A 21,521-nucleotide genomic window follows, 5' to 3' on the forward strand; every position below is an offset into this window, starting at 1 on the left:
CACAGAGGGATGTGTGTGGAGTCCCATTATGGATTTTAAGTATAACTGGAATAGCGCATTTCCACAAAATTTTGGAAAGTTTAGTCTCTGGAGCAGAGCATCTTTGTGCTCGGAGAGCAATTGGCTATACTCTGCAGAAGCAGAGAGGATAAGACATTTTTTGATCGCACTCTCCAGAATGTTGTCACCCAAGAGGCAGTGGTAGACAGTTCAGGATGCAAGAATAGTGTTGAAAGCATTTACTCGGCAAACAGAGTCTATTTAAACAGAGTCTTTACGAACTACAGCAAACCAAACTCATGACCCAAACTACAGCAAAGTCCCTATGTACAGCAGGATTATTTCTCCAGCAAAATGCAGTGAGTGGAGGATAGTTACATAATACAAGTTATGTGAGTAAAATCAATCCCAGTCACTTATAGCAGTGCGTGATTGACAGGGGAATCACCCAATCATCTCCCCATCTGGTCAGGACTTGTGGTGTCACGAAAATAAATAAATATCCCTCCTTTATAAAACTTGTTGCTGCCTCAAAAATTACTTTATCACCCAATGCTCTGCAACTTTCTGGAAAGTTTCTTTATTTTTCCCTGCTTGGATTTTGTATTGCTGCTTGCTTGGTGTCATTTAAAATTGAGAAATAAATGAATAATTGCATCCACCCTCATGGGTTCTCGATGTTTGCACAAAAAAAATTTAACTTATATTTTACCTCCTCCAAAGCAACCCAACACCAAAACATCCTGACCACAGACCCATTCCAGTTCCATCTGCGGAGGATTGTTCATCCCGAACCCAAAGAGAGGAGAGGCCCATGGTTTTCCTTTCAGTGAAGTTGCTGACGCTGTCATGGTGGCAGGAAATTCCTTGGAACTGCTCCCATATCTGCCGCACTTCCTGCAATGTAACACCGGCAAAGCAGGAGCAGATCTGAGGAATTTCCCGGCCAGTGAGTTCCAATAATATAATTGGATTTCTTATTAAAACCCAAAAGTTTAAGGGAGCAGAATTAAAACAGGTAAAGTGACAAAACTGCTGAAGTATTCTGGATCACCAGCTATATCTACACTAACGTTAATTGTGCAAAACTACTGTTTCTTAGAAAGAGGGGGGCATACATGGGACATGAACCTTCAAAGGGGGACTCAGCAAATAAAGTTTGGGAACCTCTGGTCTAGTGTATCCTGTTGTAATGCCAAGTTGATATACTTTAACATTGCGATGTTTGAGTAAGGAATCATACACCTTTTGCCCTGGCCGGGAGTTCATCTATAGACAAGGTTGAGACATTTCCTTTTGAAATGGGAAGTTAGATTTTGGACTGGGCTATGTATTCCCCAGCTATCCCTGTGGAGTGATGACATGTTTAAACGTGTTACGATAATGGGAAGCTATAAATGCCTAATAAAGAAATAATGGTTGGAAAATCATAGAAAGTGTGTGCCCAACTTTCCAATATGTGTTCTTAGCAGGCAAGGCTTCCTGCCGGGAGCAAAGCCACAAAATTACCCCTGATGTAAAGATTCTTCTGATCATAAATCAGATGGGTCCTTCACAAACAACACCTGGTTATCTGAATGTCGGGAAAAAACAATAGGAAACAGCTGGGGTTCTTTCTTCTTTTGTATATTTTGTTTTGTTCAGTTGCGATCTGTTGATGTTTTGCACAAGGTATGACATTTGAAGTCAACCTTGATTAACGCTCTCAAAACTTTATATAAACACCAGCAGATCTCCCATTGCTTTGCTCACGGTCAGTCAGAGGATATGCTGTTTTATAGCAATAGGACGTTAACAACAAAGTGTGATGGGAAAAGTGTAACAGGAAGTAAGTGTAAAACTTAGAGGAAGTGTGCGCAAAATTTTAATATGTTATAGATAAAATCTGTAAATCTCGCATTTTCTTAACCTACACCGTGTGAAGTATTTGTATTTCCTGATCATTGCCTACAATGTCCAGCATCTTCACCAATGAACACTTTACACTCAACAGTGCTTCGGGCTGTTCCTGCTGTCACCTGCCCACAGAGTCTCTGTCACCCTCTCACTGCTTTCCAGCTCAAACTGCCTTCACTTCCCGATACTTTACCATAACTCCTTTTAAGGGACTGCACTGACAATCTCAAAACACGTTGCTGAAAATCAAACAAACCCTCTTGAGTTCATTGTGGGAAAGCGGTGCCTCCCTCACAGGGAGAGGGAAAACATCAGGGGGAAAAGAAAGCAACAAAGAAAGCCTGAGGGATATATGTGAAATTTGAATTTGCCATTACTGCAAAATAATATGCTGTTCAATCTCAGCATGCAAAGAAAAGGTTGATGCTTAGGGCAAAGCTGACATTGTATCTGCTTAAAATACAGATGAGATGTGTGTAAATGCACGTTGTTGTTGAAAGAAATATTTGCTTATTTGTAATAAAGAAATGGGAAAGGAATGTAATTTTTATATGACACAAAGACTGAGTCATGAGTTAGAGGTTGTGAATGAATGTGAGTCATAACTCAGAAATGTAATCGACACAGGTGAGTTTTGTTCACGTTTGTTTTAAAAGCCTGCCACTTGCTGTTTTCGGTAAGGTAATCTGTTTTATTTTTGCAGCCTAACACTGTGGGTAGCATTGCACGTGTGTTATAAAGATTCTTAAATGTTACTTCACATGTGAGTAGTTATAACAATCCTATGGGCAGTGAAAGTATCCCCATATTCATTCCATAGAATAGCACAATGGCTGCTATTACAATTATAGATTGCAGTCGCAAGGAGGGTTTATGTATCCATCTGATAAAGTAGATAATTTTCTGTTTTAAGTTGAGCAGCATTGTGTCATTCACATGATATTTGAGAGAGTGACATAAATTCAATATTCTGTTCTAAGAAATGTGCGTCAGACATGATATTTCAAATCCACAGACACTAGTCACTGTCTAGCGAATGACGTAAAGCTCGAGATAAGTTTTACTAATACGAGCATACAAACATATGAATTAAGAGCAGGAGTAGGCTATTCGGCCCCTCGAGCCTGCTCTGCCATTTGATAAGATCATGGCTGATCTGATTGTGACCTCAAGCCTGCTTTCCTGTCTACCTACGATAACCTTTGACTCCCTTGTTAATGAGGAATCTATCTAACTCAGTCTTAAAAATATTCAATGACCCTGCCTCCACTGCTCTCTGGGGAAGGGAATGCCACAGACTCACGACCCTCTGAGAGAAAAAAAATTCTCCTCACCTCCGTCTTAAATGGGTGACCTCTTATTTTTAAACAGTGGCCCCTGGTTCTAGTCTCTCCCACAAGGAGAAACATCCTCTCAGCCTCTACCCCTTCAAGTCCCCTCAGGATCTTATATGTTTTAATAAGATCACCTCTCATTCTTCTATACTCCATTGTATACAGGCCCAACTTGTCTAACCTTTCCTCATAAGATAACCTCCTCATCCCAGGAATCAGTAGTGAACCTTCTCTGAACCGCCTCCAAAGCAATTATGTCCTTTCTTAAATAAGGAGACCAAAACTGCACACAATATTCTAGATGTGGTCTCACCAATGCCCTGTACAACTGGAGCAAAACATCTCTACTTTTATATTCCATTCCCCTTGCAATAAATGACAACATTCCATTTGCCTTCCTGATCACTTGCTGTACCTGCAAACTAACTTTTTGTGATTCATGTACTAGGACACCCAGATCCCTCTGTAACTCAGAGTTCCGCAATCTCTCTCCATTTAAATAATATACTACTTTTTTATTCCTCCTGCCAAAGTGGACAAGTTCATATTTTCCCACATTACACTCCATCTGCCAAATTTTTGCCCACTCACTTAACCTTTCTATAATCTCTTTGCAGACTCCTATGTCCTCTTCACAACTTACTTTCCTACCTATCTTTGTGTCATCAGCAAATTTAGCAACCATACATTCGGTCCCTTCATCCAAGTCATTGATATAGATTGTAAATAGTTGAGACCCCAGTACTGATCCCTGTGGCACTCCACTTGTTACATCTTGCCAACGTGAAAATGACCCATTTACGCCTACTCTCTGTTTCCTATTAGCTAACCAATTCTTTTATGTTACCCCCTAAAACGTGAAATTTTACTGCTAAATTCACTGATGTTCCTATAAATTAATTCACAATTTTTTTTGCTGTCAATTTTCACCCCTCCTCTCCTGAAGCTTTTATTAATTAAGAGCGCATCATACTGGCCACCCTCGGGTACCTCACCCAAGTGGCCACTATTCATACGAGCTTTCAACAGTGAGGCCCCGATATTACCAGGGAGGCGGGATGGCAGCGGGGAGGCGACTGGGCGCGTGGGTAACCCGCCCAGTAGAATACATCCGTTCCCCATGTGATTGCGGGTAAATTGAAGCCACTTACAGTGGCTTCCGAGTTTCCAGTCGTCAACCTGCGCAGTGAGCGGACTGCTCATCAGCATCACAGGCTGTCAGCTGGAGGAGCCCTATTTAAAGGGGCTGTTCTCCAATGATGCTCCTGCAGCAAAGAACCGAAAGTACAGAATGGAGCAGACCGGGGGAAGGCTGCTCCCAGATTTACCAATGCCTCACTCCAGGTCCTACTGGATGGGGTGAGGTGGAGGAGGGATGTCTTCTACCCAGCGGACTGGATGAAGTGGCCTGCCTCTGCCACCAAGAAGGCCTGGCTCAAGGTGGCAGAGGAGGTCACTAGTAGCAGCAACATCTCCTGCACCTGGATCCAGTGCAGGAAGCGCTTCAGTGACCTAACTAGGTCAGCTAAAGTGAATACACTTACTCATTCTCCTATACTCTATCTTCCACATCACCGCCCCCACTCCACAACTCCTTCTGCATTGCCAACACTACTCTATCACATCACTCCTGACACCCACTCAAAGCTCATCCTCAACTTACCTGCACTTACTCACCTCCCCAGTACTCATCCCACCACTACCACTGAACCCAATCCTCATACAATGTCATGGCTCTGTCTCATACTCACCCTCTGATACATCTCTTTCATGGTCAGCCTCACCCAAACCAATGCATTCAGCGGTTGGCCACGTCACCATCCCTCACTCACGCCTCTCTACTTTCTCCCCTTATAGGAGAAGAGAGCCCAGAATGCACGGGAGAGGACAAAGACTGGAGGGGGGCCGCAACATCTGATCGTCCTGACGGACGCGGAGCAGGAGGCTCTTGAACTTAGCTGCACCCTCGAGTGCCTGTCCGTCGGGCACGCCGAGACTGCCACCCGACAAACGGCTGGTGACAGAACTTCAACAGTCAGCACTCACAATAGCAAATGATGTATCTAAACAACTATGTAAAGCAGCATCCTGCAGGCTTTAATTGCTGGTTGGAGCCCCGCATGCGGGAGCTGCGCGCGCACCCGAACGCATCACTGGGGAACCCGGAAGTCGGAGGGTTGGAGCCAGGCTCCGAACCCGCTCCGGGACTCCACCATTTTAGGAGCACCCCGCCCCCAACGCACCCGACTGGCCATCCAAAAATCGGCCCCTGGGTCTCAGTAGGCTATTTAACTGCCGGGGATTACAGGGTTCTGTTCTCACCTGATGTTGCCCCTCTGGTCACTTAAAGCAATGATCTTTGGACAGTGATCAGAACCAGGATCTCTGGCCAATGTTCTCCTCATCAATCCTGACTGAGAGCAGCTAACTGTTGTGATTCTTGATTTCCTTATTGTTGATGCATTTTGTGCTCATCAAAGTGAGGAATGTTAATGATATGCAACAGAACATTCTCAATTTTCAGGCATCCATTGTCACAGCAGGAACTCCCAAATTAAGGACAACTAATTGCAGAGTAAAGCTACATCTGCTCTATACCAACATTGTGCCTTAAACCAACCTCAGACAAGCATCCCCACTTCCCCTGTGGATACTTCTTCATTTCCCATACCAGCCATTATGTCAGCTCTCTTTAGTGAGAGTGCCAAATAAAGGACAGTTTTATTGTTGTGAGCATTTAACCGCAATGGAATGGATAAAGGTATTCCAAACTCATTGGTACGGTTATTATGCATGTTTTGCTATTTTTTTATGGTTTACCAGACTGATTCCTGGGATGGCAGGACTGACGTATGAGGAGAGATTGTGTCGACTTGGCCTATATTCACTAGAGTTTAGAAGAATGGGAGGTGATGTCATCGAAACATATAAAATTCTAACAGGACTAGACAGACCAGATGCAGGGAGAATGTTCCTGATGCCTGGGGAGTCCAGAACCAGGGGCCACAGTCTCAGGATATGGGGTATGCCATTTAGAACTGAGATGAGGAGAAATTTCTTCACTGAGGGTGGTGAAGCTGTGGAATTCGCTACCACAGAAGGCAGTGGAGGCCAAGTCGTTAGATGTGTTCAAGAAGGAGATAGATATATTTCTTAATGCTAAAGGGATCAAGGGATATAGGGAAAAAGCAGGAACACGATACTGAGTTCAACGATCAGCCATGATCATTTTGAATGGCGGAACAGGCCCTAAGGGCCAAATGGCCTACTCTTGCTCCTATGTTTCTATGTTTTGGTGGGGGGAGGGGGATTGCTGGTTTGGTGGTAAACAAACTAGGTAAGATGGAATTGTTCATGATTTGTAAGTATGTTTCAGTATTTTATATTCTAAAATTTTGCATCTGGTTGGAATGGTACAAGGAAAAGAACCTTTATCATATTCAAACAAAAAATGCTGGAAACACTCAGCAGGTCAGGCAGCATCTGTGAAGAGAGAAACAGGAGTGATTCAGTGATGATGGTGCCAGGAAAAAGAGGTGATAATGAGACAAGTATAGAAACAAATGTTGGGTCCAGAAGAGGTGTAAATGGTTACAGCAGAATAGCAGAAGAGGAGGGAAGTATGGAAAATCTGGCAAAGTGAAGGCTTCCGCAGCTAAGGAACATGGCAGAAGAAAGGTAGGGGTGCGGACCACACCGCCGGCCGTGTACTGGAGCTGTGGTTAAGGTCTAAAATTGTTCAATTCAATATTAAGGTTGGAAGGCTGTAAAGTGCCACTGGAGGATGGCTGCTCCAGAGCTACAGGAAGTGGATGAGGTATGGGCTGGTACTTGGGGTGGGGATGCCTTATCACAGACCCTTCCCTTTTGTAAAAAGGAAGCAGTTAGCGAAAGTAAACGTAGGTCCCTTTGAGGCAGAGACAGTAAAAATTCTAATGGGGAATAAGGAAATAGCAGAGATGTTAATCAAATATTAACTGAAATAGTGGGAAACCAAGGGTCTAATGAGAGTGAGGAACTTAAAGTAATTAAGATTAGTAAAGAAAAAGTATTGGAAAAATTAATGGGACTAAAAGCCAACAAGTCCCCTAGACCTGATGGCCTACATCCTAGGGTTTTAAAAGAGGTGGCCACAGAGATAGTGGATGCATTGGTTTTGATCTTCCAGAATTTTTAGATTCTAGAATGGTCCCCGTAGATTGGAAGATAGCAAATGTAACACCCGCTATTCAAGAAAGGAGGGAGAGAGAAAACAGGAAACTGTAGGCCAGTTTGCCTCACATCAGTAGTAAGAAAAATGCTAGAACCTATTAAGGATGTAGTATCAAAGCACTTAGAAAATCTTAATATGATTAGGCAGAGTCAACACGGTGTTTGACAAATCTATTAGAATTTTTTGAGGGTGTAACTAGCAGGGTATACAAGGGGGGACCAGTGGATGTAGTCTATTTGGATTTCAAAAGGCATTCAATAAGGTGCTACACAAGAGGTTATTACACAAGATTAGTGCTCATGAGATTGGGGATAATTTATTAGCATGGATTGAGAATTGGTTAACGAACAGAAAACAGAGAAAAGGAATAAATGGGTCAATTTCGGGTTGGCAGGTTGTAACTAGTGGGGTGTCACAAGGATCAGTGCTTGGGCCTCATCTGTTTACAATATATATCAATGACTTAGATGAGGGGGCCGAGTGTAATTTATCCAAGTTTGCTGACAATACAAAACTAGGTGAGAAAATAAGCTGTGAGGAGGATGCAAAGAGGCTGCAAAGGGATATAAACAGGTTAAGTAAGTGGGTGAGAAGGTGGCAGATGAAGTATAATGTGGTGAAATGTGAAATTATCTACTTTGGTAGGAAGAATAGAAAAGCAGGATATTTTTTAAAAGGTGAGAGACGAAGAAATGTTAGTAGCCAGAGGGATTTGGGTCTCCTTGTTCACGAATCACAGTAAGTTAACATGTAAGTACAATTAGGAAGACATTGGTGTATTAGCCTTTATTGCAAGGGGCTTGGAGTATAAGAGTAAGGAGGCCTTGCTGCAATTATTTGGGCTCTGGTGAGACCACACCTGGAGTACTGTGTACAGTTTTGATCTCCTTAACTAAGGAAGGATATACTAGCCTTAGAGGGGGTGCAACAAAGGTTCAATAGATTGATTCCTGAGATGAGAAAGTTGTCCTATGAGGAGAGATTGAGTAGAATGGGCCTATATTCCCTGGAGTTAAGAAGAATACGAGGTGATCTCATTGAAACATATAAAATTCGTAGACAGCTTGACAGGGTAAATGCTGAGAGGCTGTTTCCCCTGTTTGGAGAGTCTAGAATTAGGGGTCATAATTTCAAGATAAGGGGTTGGCCGTTTAGGACCGAGATGAGAAATTTCTTCACTGAGGGTTGTGAATCTTCGGAATTCTCTACTCCAAGGGGCTGTGGATGCTCAGTCATTGAGTATATTTAAGACTTGAGATCGATAGATTTTTGGACACTAAGGGAAGCAAGGGATATGGGGATCGAGCGGGAGTTGAGGTAGAAGATCAGCCATGATCTTATTGAATGGCAGAGCAGGCTCGAGATGCCATATGGACTATTCCTGCTCCTAGTTCTTATGTTCTTATGTTAAATCAAACAGCATAGAATCTTACAGCACAGAAGGAGGCCATTCGGCTCAATGTGCCTGTGTCGGCTCTTTGAAAGTGCTACCCAATTAGTCCCACTCTCTCGCTCTTTCCCCATAGCCCTGCATGTTTAGAACTATTAATAATGAATTTAATTTATGTTGTCCAGATTTTGCATTTTTCATACTCAGGACCTGTATCACTGTCTATTCATCATTACAAAAACCCTGTTAACTTAATAAAAAGTACAAGTTGGTACAAGTTGCCCTGCAGCTTTATGTCTTTCTTTGATGCCGAATTGAAAAGGGTATTGTCCATGCCAACTCTCTGATAAACATCCTTGGGTTTACTGAAAATGTTTTTAAATAGTGAAATATTGTTAAATTTGTATCATCAAGAATAGAGACATTGACACAAAGCATCAAAGAAAATTCCCTCGACCATATAATATCAATGAATTCAGTTGCATAGTGTAAAGCAAAAGCAAAATACTACGGATGCAGAAATAAAAACAGTAAATGCTGGAAACACTCAGTGGGTCAGGCAGCATTTGTGGAGAAAGTTAAACATTTCAGGTCGATGATCTTTCATCAAAATTGAAGCTGTTAGAGATGAACAGCTTTCAAGCAAGTGCAGAGCAAGGGAAAAGAGTGGGGTGGAGCAAAGGAACAAAAGGGAAGTATAGAAACAGAAAATGGGTCCAGAAGAGGTATAAATGTTTACAGCAGAATAGCAGAAGAGGAGGGAAGCATGGAAAATCTGGCTTTGGAGATTTGTTGCCTTTGAGGTCATACATCTAAGCGTGATTCATTGAAAGGTGTGATGCTACGGATGTATGCTCGTAACAGAATTGTTCATTGCATTGACTAGTTGATCTCCCGTAGAACAAGGGGAGTCAAGACCAAGTGTGGTTTGCAGTCGACATGGGTTTAGAAGTCGGGAGATATTTGAATCAGAGTATGCAGATGTAACTCAGCCCTCAATTTAAAGTCATACATTCTGTCCTTGTTTTTATATTTCCACTATAAATTCCTAAGCCCACACACACAGCTATGAGGAGTTAGCCTTGGCTCAATGGTAGCATTCTTGTCTGAGTCAGAAGGTTGTGGGTTCAAGTCCCACTCCAGGGACTTGAGCATATAATCCAGGCTGACACTCCAGTGCAGTACTGAGGAAGTGCTGCACTGCCGGAGGTACTGTCTTTCAGATGAGACCTTAAACCGAGGCTTGTCTGGCGTCTCAGGTGGACAGAAAAGATCCCATGGCACTATTTGAAGAAGAGCAGGGGAGTTTTGGGCAATATTTATCCCTCAACCAACATTATTAAATCAGATTATCTGGTCATTATCTCATTGCTGTTTGTAGGACCTTGTGCACAAATTGGTTGCCGCAATTCCTACATTACAACAGTGATTACACTTCAAAAGTACTTCATTGGCTATAAACCACTTTGGGACTTTCTGAGGTTGTGAAAGGCACTATATAAATCCAAGCCTTTCTTTCACACTTAGAATGGAAACTGCCTATGTAAACTTGTCACGCTGTAGTTACACCCTCATGGCATTTGTGGGGTGGGGTAGTTACGTAGACAGTTTTCATTATACATGTGGATGTGGGAATTTATAATTGAGAAAGCTGATAATAGAAAACACATGCAGATGTAAGATATAAATGTTATTTTTGCATTTAAAGTATCTACAGACAATGTTTTTTTTTGCCATCAACACTCATGACTTAGCTGTGATCTTGATTTGCTGCAACCTCCTGCCTTCCAGCTGCAAGTGCAGCATCTAAATTGGAAAGTGCAGCAAAAAAGCATTTCAATTTAAGTTATGCAACTGATATTCTTTAAGGGGAAGGGTTGTTACAACACACTGAATGGAACTTTGAGGTCCCATAGCACTGACAGGGCCTTGCACACTGACTTTAATGGACAAAAAGACATCACGATTTTCCAACAACCCTCCTGCTGTGTGTGAAATTCCACTGGTAGGCATGTGCCCTCAGAAAATTCTGCCCAAGAAATGCGCAATACATTGATGTTGACAGCAATGTAGAAAAAAACAGCAAATTTGTCAATAGTGATCGTGCGGTGATAGTTAAAACATTGTTCACTCTGGGAGCTGGATGTGAAGTACCTGACAAATGGAAAGAAGTCTCAACTCTGTCTCTGACAGCTATTAAAGTTTCACTCACGTCTGAGGTGTATGGTATCCACAGTAAGAAAATGGACCCTAAATTTGACTTTTCGTTAACAGTTTTGCTCCTAGACCTTAAGAACAGTTAATAAACTACTGTTACGGTTTCCAAAAGCAGAGTAACAAAAGCTCATTAAAAGGAAATCTTCAGATTAATAGGATTCAGTACAATGATAGTTTTGAATAATGTTCTACCTTTTATATCAAATGGGATGACTTATTTTGACCCACAAATAATGGATTTAATTCAAACTATGACAAAGTGACTGCAGTATAATGGACATGTCAATTAATTTTACTGGTATTTCTTTTTTTCAGTTTCCCAGAATTTTCCTGTAAAGTATTTTTTCTGTTTTCTGCTTTTTTGTGTCAATTATTTAATTTCAATCTACAGCTGAACTTTCTATCTACAGTACAGAAAGAACTGAGATTTTCTTTTTCAATTACAGAAACTAAAAAAGCCATAACTCTTTGTTCAAGCAACAAAGCTGATTCATGTTTCATTTGTTGTCTGACAAATGCTATCTGTGCCTTTCTTGTAGTTTTACTGAAGCAATGAAGATTCAGCCAAAGGTTCAAGTCCTTGACAATGCTGCAGCTTTTTACGTAGGCCTCGGCCTGTTACTGCTAGGCACTCTCTTTGTCCTGAGCAGCTTCTTTGCATTGGGATTCATCGGTACATTTTTAGGTGAGAACAATTACTCTTTATCTTACTAGTGATAATAGCCAAGCAAATAGGGAATTTACATTAAGTTCAGCTTCTCTGATGTAAACTTGCCATTATTTGTGTGCCTCTTAATCATTTAGTATGTAGCAGATATGATTTATGTTAAAACTGGATTTCCGAAGTTTTGTTGCAAGAGTTGACATTTTCATGTTCAGAGTAGTAACTTGTGTTTATTCAGTTTGCCTCATTTGGTAGCATGTTCGCCCTCTGAGTCAGAAGATCGTGGGTTCAAGCTACCCTCCAGCACTTGAGCACATAACCTGAGCTACCACTTTAGTGCACTAGTGAGGAACAGCAGGATTTCTGGAGGTGCCGTCTTTTGGATGAGACATTAAACTGATGCCTTGTTCAGGTGGATGTAAAAGATTAAAGAAGAGCACAGAATTCTCCTGGTTGCCAGGCCAGCATTCGTCCCTCAACCAACAACACCAAAACAGGTTAACTGGTCATTTATCCCATTTGGAGTTTGTGGCTTCCGCAATTGTGAACATAGCAATAGTGACAACACTTCAAAATTAATTAATTGGTCGTGAAGCGCTTTGGGACATCCCGAAGACATGAAAAGTGCAATACAAATGCGAGCCCTTTCTGTCCAATTCAAAGGAAACTTTCTTAAATGAATGAGAAATTAAGTTAAGTATTCATTTATTATGTACGTTTTTTAACTTTCTTTTTATTACTTGCTGATTTTCTCTGCGACCAGCTTCTGAAGATTTTTGGGGTAATTTTCACTTTGACATGGGCGGAAAACTAACGGACGTGAAATCAATGGACAGGAACTTTGAGCGGGGTGTATAACTGGCGGCCGATCAGCTACCACCGGTTTTCCGCCTCGCCCAAAGTGAAAATTAACACCATTGACTCCTTGCACAGACAGTGAGCTCCCTTTACTACCTTGCCCAAGTGGCCTTTATTATTGTGCAACCTTCGACAGTCAATGTCGGCAGGCTATTTGACCACAAGTCCAGAGCTGACTCCAATACTGTCTTGGCCCAATGCCCACACATTTGCATATTCAGTAGGGATGAATAGTTAGCGATCAGAAGCAGAAACCTTGGGCAAGATTCTCCCTGACTCACGAACATAACGGCTAATTGCAGCATCTCTGCTGGCACCTCACCTGAAATCAGCTAACTCAGCACATCGAAAAAATGGGCCTGCCTCTCAGTATGGCTCGGCTACTCAGCATGTAAGTTTGCTGAACCACTGGCAGTTGCCCTTACCATGCTTTCTAATTTAGCTAGCCAGAATTTCCATAGTGTCTACCAAAAGGTAACCATTGTGATACACAAATATGGACCTGAGCACAGGTCTGGATTTGCATTACTTTTGCTCGGACCTGACAGGTTTGAATTGGTCCAAAAGCTACAGATGTTGAGAGGGTAAGGCTGGAGTTCTACTGTGCTTGGTATGAACTCAAACTCATACGTGATGGTGTCCTGAAGGACGTTTCACCCCTCATGGTTTTAATGTGTTCAATAGTCTCCTGAGTTATACTGTCATTGTGTTGTTGATGCGTACCCAAAACTGCTTTGTATTGGTGCAAAAGTGGTAGAATTTCACGTGCTCTGTTTATTTGAGATGCTATTTTTCTTAATGTATTAAATTTGACTGCTGCCAGACCTCCCCCACCCCTATGGCTTAATGAGTTTATCCAGTAAGGAGCTGAGCCAGATGGACCATGAAGGTCCCAGGTTCAGTCCCCATTCCCTGCTGAGTTAGCTGATGTTGATGGCGGCAGTGGTGGAACTTTACAATTTTACATTCATTCTCAGGATGTGGGCATCACTGGCAAGGCCAGCATTTATTGCCCATCCCTAGTTGCCCTTGAGAAGGTGATGGTGTGACTTCATCTTGAGTCAACTGAATGGCTTGCTAAGGCACTTGAGTCAACGACTTTGGTGTGTGACTGTGGTCACATATAGACCAGACCGGGTAAGGATGGCCTGTTTCCTTCCCTAAAGGACGCTAGCGCACTAGTTTGGTTTTTATGACAATTCAACAGCTTCATGGTCACTTTTACTGATACTAGCTTTTGTAAACTGAATTCAAATTCGCAAACTGTCATGCTGGGACCTAAACTCACGTTCCCTGGTTCATTAGTCCAGGCCTCTGGATTACTAGTCCAGTATCAGTAATTGGACTGAGCACTCTGCGTTAGGGAGGGGACTTCCTGCTCCTGATTGCTATTCTGTCTGTGTGGACATCAGATGGAGACAGGACTTGACTTGGCTGCGAAGCCGCCTACTATCAAATAGCCTGCCATTACTCACTGTCAACAAGATGAAGAATGGGCACATGCAAGGTGCTGCAGGGTACCTGGAGCTTGTGGAAATGTATCTCCATCAAGGAGTCAGTACCTTTTTGGAGTGGAAAAAAATTGGTGAGACTGCTTTGCATTGTGTTTGAACTCAGGTACTGCTATGCCTGCCATGACTATTTGTAGATCTCATATGAACTTTTTTTTAGCCTAGCTGCCCACAGACCACTATCCCATGTTCCACAAAGGTAATGATTTTCCAAATGTGTGTTGCCAGTGGGGGAGCTGGCCCACCAGGAGCACATTTTTAGAAAATCAGCCCTAAAATGTCTGCTACTAAATTGCCAATTTTCATGTAAAACTTTAAGAGGCACCAGTAGATAGGATCCTTTCTACTGTTTATGGTTTTGTGCCAATTCAGATGATTACAGTTCCTCGGTTTCTTCCTTCACACCCGCTAACAATAACTCTGTAGTAATCCAGGTAATTTTTTAAAAGGAAGTAATCAATCAGATAAACTGTACTTTAGCACTGTGTTATTAAAAATTCTAATGAAGATGTCATAGTACCTGCAAAAGTTATAGGGTATTTAGGCAAACTGAATTGTTAAGTTATTAATTGATGGAGGCAAATGTTGATGAAAGTACCAGGAGCTTGCACTTAATTGAATAGATACTTCAATTGTACACTGTACCATATTTCTATTTGTATTTTGTAAAATAACTGTCACAAATTATAAACAAATCTGGTAATTGGGAAAGAGGGTAATAATATGGTTAGCCTGAGGAACAAGCCAAATAAAATTGCTGCAGGTACTTTACCTCTAAAATATGATGCCATTTTTGTCATTGAAATTTTCTCTCCTCCATTCCTCTCCTGAATACATTGTCCTCTTACTGGGGCACCAAGAAACCTCCAGTACCTTGTCCAAATAGCTAATTATTTTCAGCCCAGACAGTGAGTGTTGGAAGATCACTCAACTACATGGGGATCTTCAGCTGATTGTGAACCTGTCTTCTCCCAATGTTGACTCACTCACACTTCCAACAAGGCTATCTGAGACTTACAAGGGGTGATTTTAACTCCATCTCCCCAGACCAGCGGGCAGTTAAAAATCGGCCGGGTGACTTACCGCCGATTTCCCACGCTGATCCCACTGTCTGGAATTTTAACTTGTTCTTCTGAGCAAGAAGCCCCTCCTGAAGTTGGCGGGGGTTTCTTTAAATACATAGATCAGGGTCTGATGACATCATCATGATTGCAATTTTAAATGGTGGTCTGAGCAGGGATGCCGTTGTGGCTTTCTGCCAAGTGAAGATAGCGGGAAGAGGATCCAGGGCCAGAAGAGGCCCAGTTGTTTTCCTCCTGTACTCCTGCTCCTCCGGGCCCCAAAAGGAAAGTGTAGACTTCCCTTTCCCCAACCTACCTCCCCCACCTTCTCTCCTGAAACTCCCTCCCCACAACGTACCTTGTTGTGGGTGACCGTTCCTCCAGTGCCGGCCGGCGGCCTCCTGCTGCCCAAAATTCCGCTCCCGCATGTTGTTCAGCTACCACTAACTGCCCATTTCGGACGGGCATTAAAGTCACCTGTGGCCTCATGCTGCCGAGGTTGGGTGGGGGGGTTAGGTACTTGGCATTCATCTCATCCCCTGCCCGCCCAATTCCCACCCAAAGTTAAAATCGGGGCTACAATGTTTGCAGTTTCAGATTTTGAATGATGCACTGGGCAGCATGAAGTGCCAAGTTGCAGCAATAGTTGTGGTTTTACTTTCCACCAATTTGTAACCTATCTCACTTAAAAATTACGTGATGCCAATCCAACATAGGTTTGGATTAAAAGGACTTTACAGAGTTTAGCACAAAATATTACAACACAACGGAAGATGAAAATTCATTCCCCTCTGGACTGTGTGTCTTCCTGACATTCATTTCTGAAGCCTGAGGCGTTGGTTTCTAGTGACGCTAACAATCCCTCTGGGAGAGGGGATATTCATTAGCTAATTGGTGGAATGACATAATGTGGCTTTCTTGAAGGAACTAATATGATGATCCTTTTCTCACACCTGAGGTGAGTTCTCCTGGGAGCTCGCCATTGTGCCAGATTGGGAAATGAGCTGATATGTCTCTTCGTTTTGCTTGTATCTCCTACTTCTCCTGTGTTTTTTCCTTTTCTTTCCTTGCAAGTGAGAGGTGGTAATATATAGAAGTTGCAACACGGAAACATACCATTCTATGTTGTTGTTGTTTACCCTTCGCACAACTAAATAGTTCAATGACATTTACCTACCCTGTTCCCATATCCGTTTAACCCCTTTTCCTTCATCCACCTATCCAATTTAATCTTGAATGCTTCAACCACTTACCCTGGAAGTGAATTTAACATCCACTCAACGCTATGTAAAGAAATCTCTCCTGCCTTCTGTTCTAAATCTCTTATGTTTAATCTTGTATCTATGGCTCCTCATTTTTGACCCTACTGAAAACAGTCTGTTGTTATTTACTATGGCCTGGAATTTCCTGCGTATTTGCGCCCAAAGATATGCGCAAATCAAATATGCAGCCTATAAGATTGCAGAATTTTGGGCGTAAGTGAGTTACGCACCTAAGTACGCCCCAATCTCCTCAACCTTTTACAATCATCTATCAACCCCTCCGCCCGAACGCATCTCCGCCCATAATAATGGGTCCGCCCCCAAGTTAGAGCCTGATATGCGAGTTTCCAGCACTTTCTCAGAGGCTGTCTTCAAATTACAACCAGGGGCTCTATTTTAGCACCCACGATCGGATGCATTCCTGGCGGGAGGGCTCCGAAAATCGGGGATTCCCGGGGCAGGTCGGGAGCCCGGCTCCAAACCGCCCACTTCCGGGTTTCCCAAAGACGCGCTGACATGTGCGTGCAGCCCCCACATGTGGGACTCCCGCTGGCAATTAAAGCCGGCGGGGTGCCACTTAAGCTATTTATTTTGGTATTTCAGGTTGTTTACAGACCTGATTAACGAGATATTTTAGGAGGGTTGGGATTTTACAAACAACTGGGACTGTTTCCTGTACTGGGGGAAACACTCCCAGTTCAAATGGACGTGTTGCAGCCATCAGCCTGTGGCAGCTGCGAAGGTCCATTTGACAGGTGTGGGGGGAGACCCTCACTCATTGCAGGAGGTCACTCTGTCACTTGGGACAAAGTTTGGCCTCCACCACCCTCCTCCTAACAATAAAATTCACAAACTTGCACACTTACCCTGGTATCCAGACACATGTACCTACCTTGCGGACCCCCTCAGATGTACATCTTCCGGATGCGGACCGCCGTAGCTGCAGTCATGACCTTCTCGGAGGGCGAACAGCATCACCAGCCTCGCCGTCCACGCTGTCCACCTCTGACACGTGGAGCTCCACAACACAGTGCTGTGACACATCCACCTGCACAGCAGGAGGGAGGGCAACCGCAGAGAGAGATGCGTTGCAGAGGGCACTTCCCTCGCCACAGGGTCCACAGACCGAGGCTCAGCTTCCTGGACTTCTCTGAGCAGCAGTGCACACGGAGGCTCAGAGTCACTCGACATGTAGTCGTGGACATCTGCAGCCTCCTTCATGTCGAGCTGCTCCCGGCTGGCCCGAGCACCATCTTCTTACCTGTCGCTGTCAAAGTTAACACTGCCCTCAACATCTTCTCCTCCGCATCCTTCCAGGGTGCCACCGGGGACATCGCCGACGTCTCTCAGTCGTCTGCACAAAAGAGCCCTGCAAATACACCTACACCCACTCTGCAGTGACACAATGGGTGGCATCAGTTGTGGGTCTTCATTGTGATCCTCAGGAAAGGGCATTATTGCACAAACCAGACAAGATTCGCAAAGACGTGGCAGTAGTGGTGCCAATATAATATGTGATGTGAATTGCTCAGTAATTAAATATAAGTGAAAACCATGACAAACCCTCAAACACCCTTGTGCATCCCCTTCGTGCTCACGACACGTTTGCCTTACGCTGCCTACTGCAAATATGTGATGCATGCCCTGTGGCTGCAGCACAGGTAGTGGCAGGTTGAGTGAGGCTGACTGTGAAAGAGATGCATGAGAGGGTGAGTATGAGATAGAGCCATGAGATTGTATGAGGATTGGATTGAGTGGCAGTGGCGGGATGAGTACTGGCGAGGTGAGTAAGTGCAGGTAAGATGAGGATGAGGTTTGAGTGGGTGTGAGGGGTGATGTGACAGAGTAGTGTTGGCAGTGCAGAAGGAGATGTGGGGTGGGGGCGGTGATGTGGCAGATGGAGTGTAGGGGAATGAGTAAGTGTACTCACTTTGGCTGACCTACTTAGGTCATTGGAGCGCCTCCTGCATTGTATGCAGGTGGGCGATATGTTGGTGGTGCAGGTGACCTCCTCTGCCACCTCGAGCCAGGCCTTCTTGGTGGCAGAGGCAGGCCGCTTTCTCCCGCTCGCCGGGGGGAAGATCTCTGTCCTCCCCCTCCTCCTCACCCCATCCAATGATACCTGGAGTGAGGCATCTTTAAACCTGGGAGCAGCCTTCCCCCTGGGCTGCTCCATGCTGTAATTTTTGCTATTTGTTGCAGCATCAGTCAGTGGAGGACTGCCCCTTTAAATAGAGCTCCTCCAGCTGACAGACCTTACTGCGCATGCGCAGTCCGCCTGCCGCGCAGCTCAGCAGCGGGGAACCCGGAACAAGAGGTCAGTGGATCCAATCAGCCTGCGATTGCGCGCGGGGCAGACTGATTTCACCAACGCCCCCCCCACCCGCCGCGAACCCGCCACCCTGGTAATATCCGGCCCCAGATGTCCAGCACAAAACAAAGTCATTCCTATAGTGTTTTATTGCAATTTTTGAGCGTTTTAAAAAATTTATCCTCACTGAGACCTGCTGTATTTTCTGTTTGTTTTGAATGCATTTTTATGGCATCAGTATAAGTTACATTAAAAATTGAAAAACTTCCTGATTGCAGGTTCTTAAACATGCTGTGCCTAATGTCGCCCTGCTCCTCTTCCTCCCAACCTCTTATCGTCCCAGCCCACTGACCACTGCTACACCTATCCCCCACAGTAGGCTGGTCTCCCAACTGGGAAACTGACAGAGAGGGAGGACAGTGATCAGAACCAGGGTAGAGCAAGTCAGACTGGACAAGGGACTGCGATAAGTACTGGGATGGTGAGACAGCGAGGGCAAAGGAACAAGACCGAAGGCCCATGCGGTTAGCTGTAGATGGGGACGGCCAGAAGCCTGAGGCCCGAGTGGGAAGCAGAAGACGGCATCAGCCGACGGCATCAGCCCAAGTCGAGACCTGGTGAGAAGGACTGTGGTGCAAGGGCCAACAGGCAACCCCAAACCCCAAGTAATTTTTAAAAAATAAGTCCCAATGTAGAACTAGCTGATGATGGAGTTGAAATCAATGTAAATATTTTAGAGGAGAGATGACGGTGATGGAGCTGGGAGATAGCATTGGGAAACCTGAAAGGTAAGTAATTGTAAGTATGGAAATCAATGTAAACCTCGCAATTTTAGGTGTTACACTCACATGTGCGTGCCAAGTGTGACAAAGTCATTACACAGGAAGTGCATGCAAGATGCAAGACATTTAGTAATATATAGGTATTTGCACCTTTTCACTTGAAGTTTATTCATTTTAATTTACATGAATCAGATTTTAGAACTCTAGAATTCCACATTATGAAATATGTGGATTGTTTTTGTTAATCTGTTTTATATAGAAAACCAAGTTTTAGAGATTGTCCCCATGGCTCAGCTGGTTTAGGCATTGAGTAGCTGAGCCATACAGACCAATGAAGGTCCCAGATTTGAGCCCAGTCTGTATTGAGTTAGTTGATCTCAGCTCAATTGGGGACCTAAGAAAAGCCTTAGTACCCTAGACTAGGGGATGGAAAATCAGCCAATGTTTACGCTTCTGGTCAGTATCCATCAACACCAGTTGGAAGGGTGCATGTGGACTTCCATTGAGGATGGGATCAGCTCTGCCACATTGCCCCCATTCTCAGCTGAATAGCCTGCCAGTACTCCACTGTCAAAGCTCACACTCGATTACCATTTCCTGTGGAACAGCAAGGAGTAAGTTCCTCGTGAGGGGGGGGGGGAAAGAGAAAAATTGGCAAAAAAAAATGTATGATAATAAACCAGCCTCGTGATAGTAATAGCTAGTTGTTAGCTGAATTTGTCAATCCGGAATGAAAAGACTTGTTGTTTAGACCAGACTCATAAGAGCAGTCATGAGTACCCATAAGTATGTTTGATGCAGTTCAGAACAACGGCGGAATACTGAACCAGGAACGATACAGTTAATTGATTTAAATTTAATGGGCTGTGACGTGGTTTTGTTTCTTTCTGCACCAGGGTTGTTTTAATATGTAGATATGCCTGATACCATTGTTCTCTCCCTACCTGTCATGTTGTTCCTGGTTTCACAGCCTCCAGCAGATATACAGCAAACACTGCAGAGACAGTGTGAGATAGTCTCTGTGTTGTTAGATTGAAAAATCTCCTGCAGTGCACAAGAGAGCTTGGCTGAGGGAGTAGAGACTACAGCAATGAGACCACGATACTATAGGAAGGACCTTTTCCTCCTGAACAAAATAGTTGTGCCTCCCTGTCCCCCCATCCTATGCGACTGTCTCCATTTCCTGCCCCACCTGGCCATATTTTTTTTTCTTTTCCTATTGAATATTCTAGGTTTTCCTCAGCAGTTTTGATTTTTGCACAATTTTTGAGTTACTCTATGGATTATAGTATTAAAGAAAGAAAAAAAGAAAGACTTGCATTTATATAGCGCCTTTCACGACCTCAGGGCGTCTCTAAGCACTTTATAGCTAGTGAAGTACTTTTGAAATCTAGTCACTGTTGTAATGTAGTCAATTTGTGTACAGAAGGGTCCCACAAACAACAATGAGAAAATGACCAGATCATCTGTTTTAGGTGTTGGTTGAGGAATAAATGTTGGCGAGGACACCTGGAGATCTCCCATCTCTTGTTCAAATAGTGACGTGAGAATTTTAACATCCACCTCAGACATTGATTTATTGGTTTAACGTCTCATCCGAAGGACGGCGCCTCCAAATTGGGCCAATTCACAGCTTAAATTTTGTACACCGCTTCTGTTTATTTCGTTGAAGTACATCAAAAAGGAACAGCACCATTAAGAAATCAGACTGCAATTTGGATTCAGTCAACTATCAGTCTCTTTCGTGAGTAAAAATAAAGACAGTGCATCATTATTGTGGCTTGCTGATAGTTGATTGGGTGAGGATGCAAAGTCGTTCAATGAAAACAGACATTTAAAAAATCTGCAGTATAAGTGTGGAGCCCATCAGATTAGTCCAGCTAAAGGCTGGAATTGTCTAATATCAGAATGCTTTGAGTTTCAAGTTGAAGGTGTGGAAATAATCCATTATTTATTTGAAGGTATTGTGTGGTGACATTTCAGATTAGATGTTCCAAGACTCTGTATGGCATGTGGGAGCTC

The 21,521-nt window shown here is 43.6% G+C and overlaps 1 protein-coding gene across 1 annotated transcript in view; it reads left to right on the forward strand.

Annotated features, from left to right (window-relative positions):
- Positions 1-21,521, forward strand: part of pemt (phosphatidylethanolamine N-methyltransferase) — a 107,055-nt gene that overhangs the window by 53,303 nt on the left and 32,231 nt on the right. Inside the window, exon 4 of the mRNA XM_068003163.1 lies at positions 11,590-11,735. Within this exon, the coding sequence (XP_067859264.1) occupies positions 11,590-11,735 (146 nt within the window). The remainder of the gene's footprint in view (positions 1-11,589; positions 11,736-21,521) is intronic.

Source organism: Heptranchias perlo, chromosome 22 (assembly GCF_035084215.1).
Source record: "Heptranchias perlo isolate sHepPer1 chromosome 22, sHepPer1.hap1, whole genome shotgun sequence".
NCBI classification, from domain to species: domain Eukaryota; kingdom Metazoa; phylum Chordata; class Chondrichthyes; order Hexanchiformes; family Hexanchidae; genus Heptranchias; species Heptranchias perlo.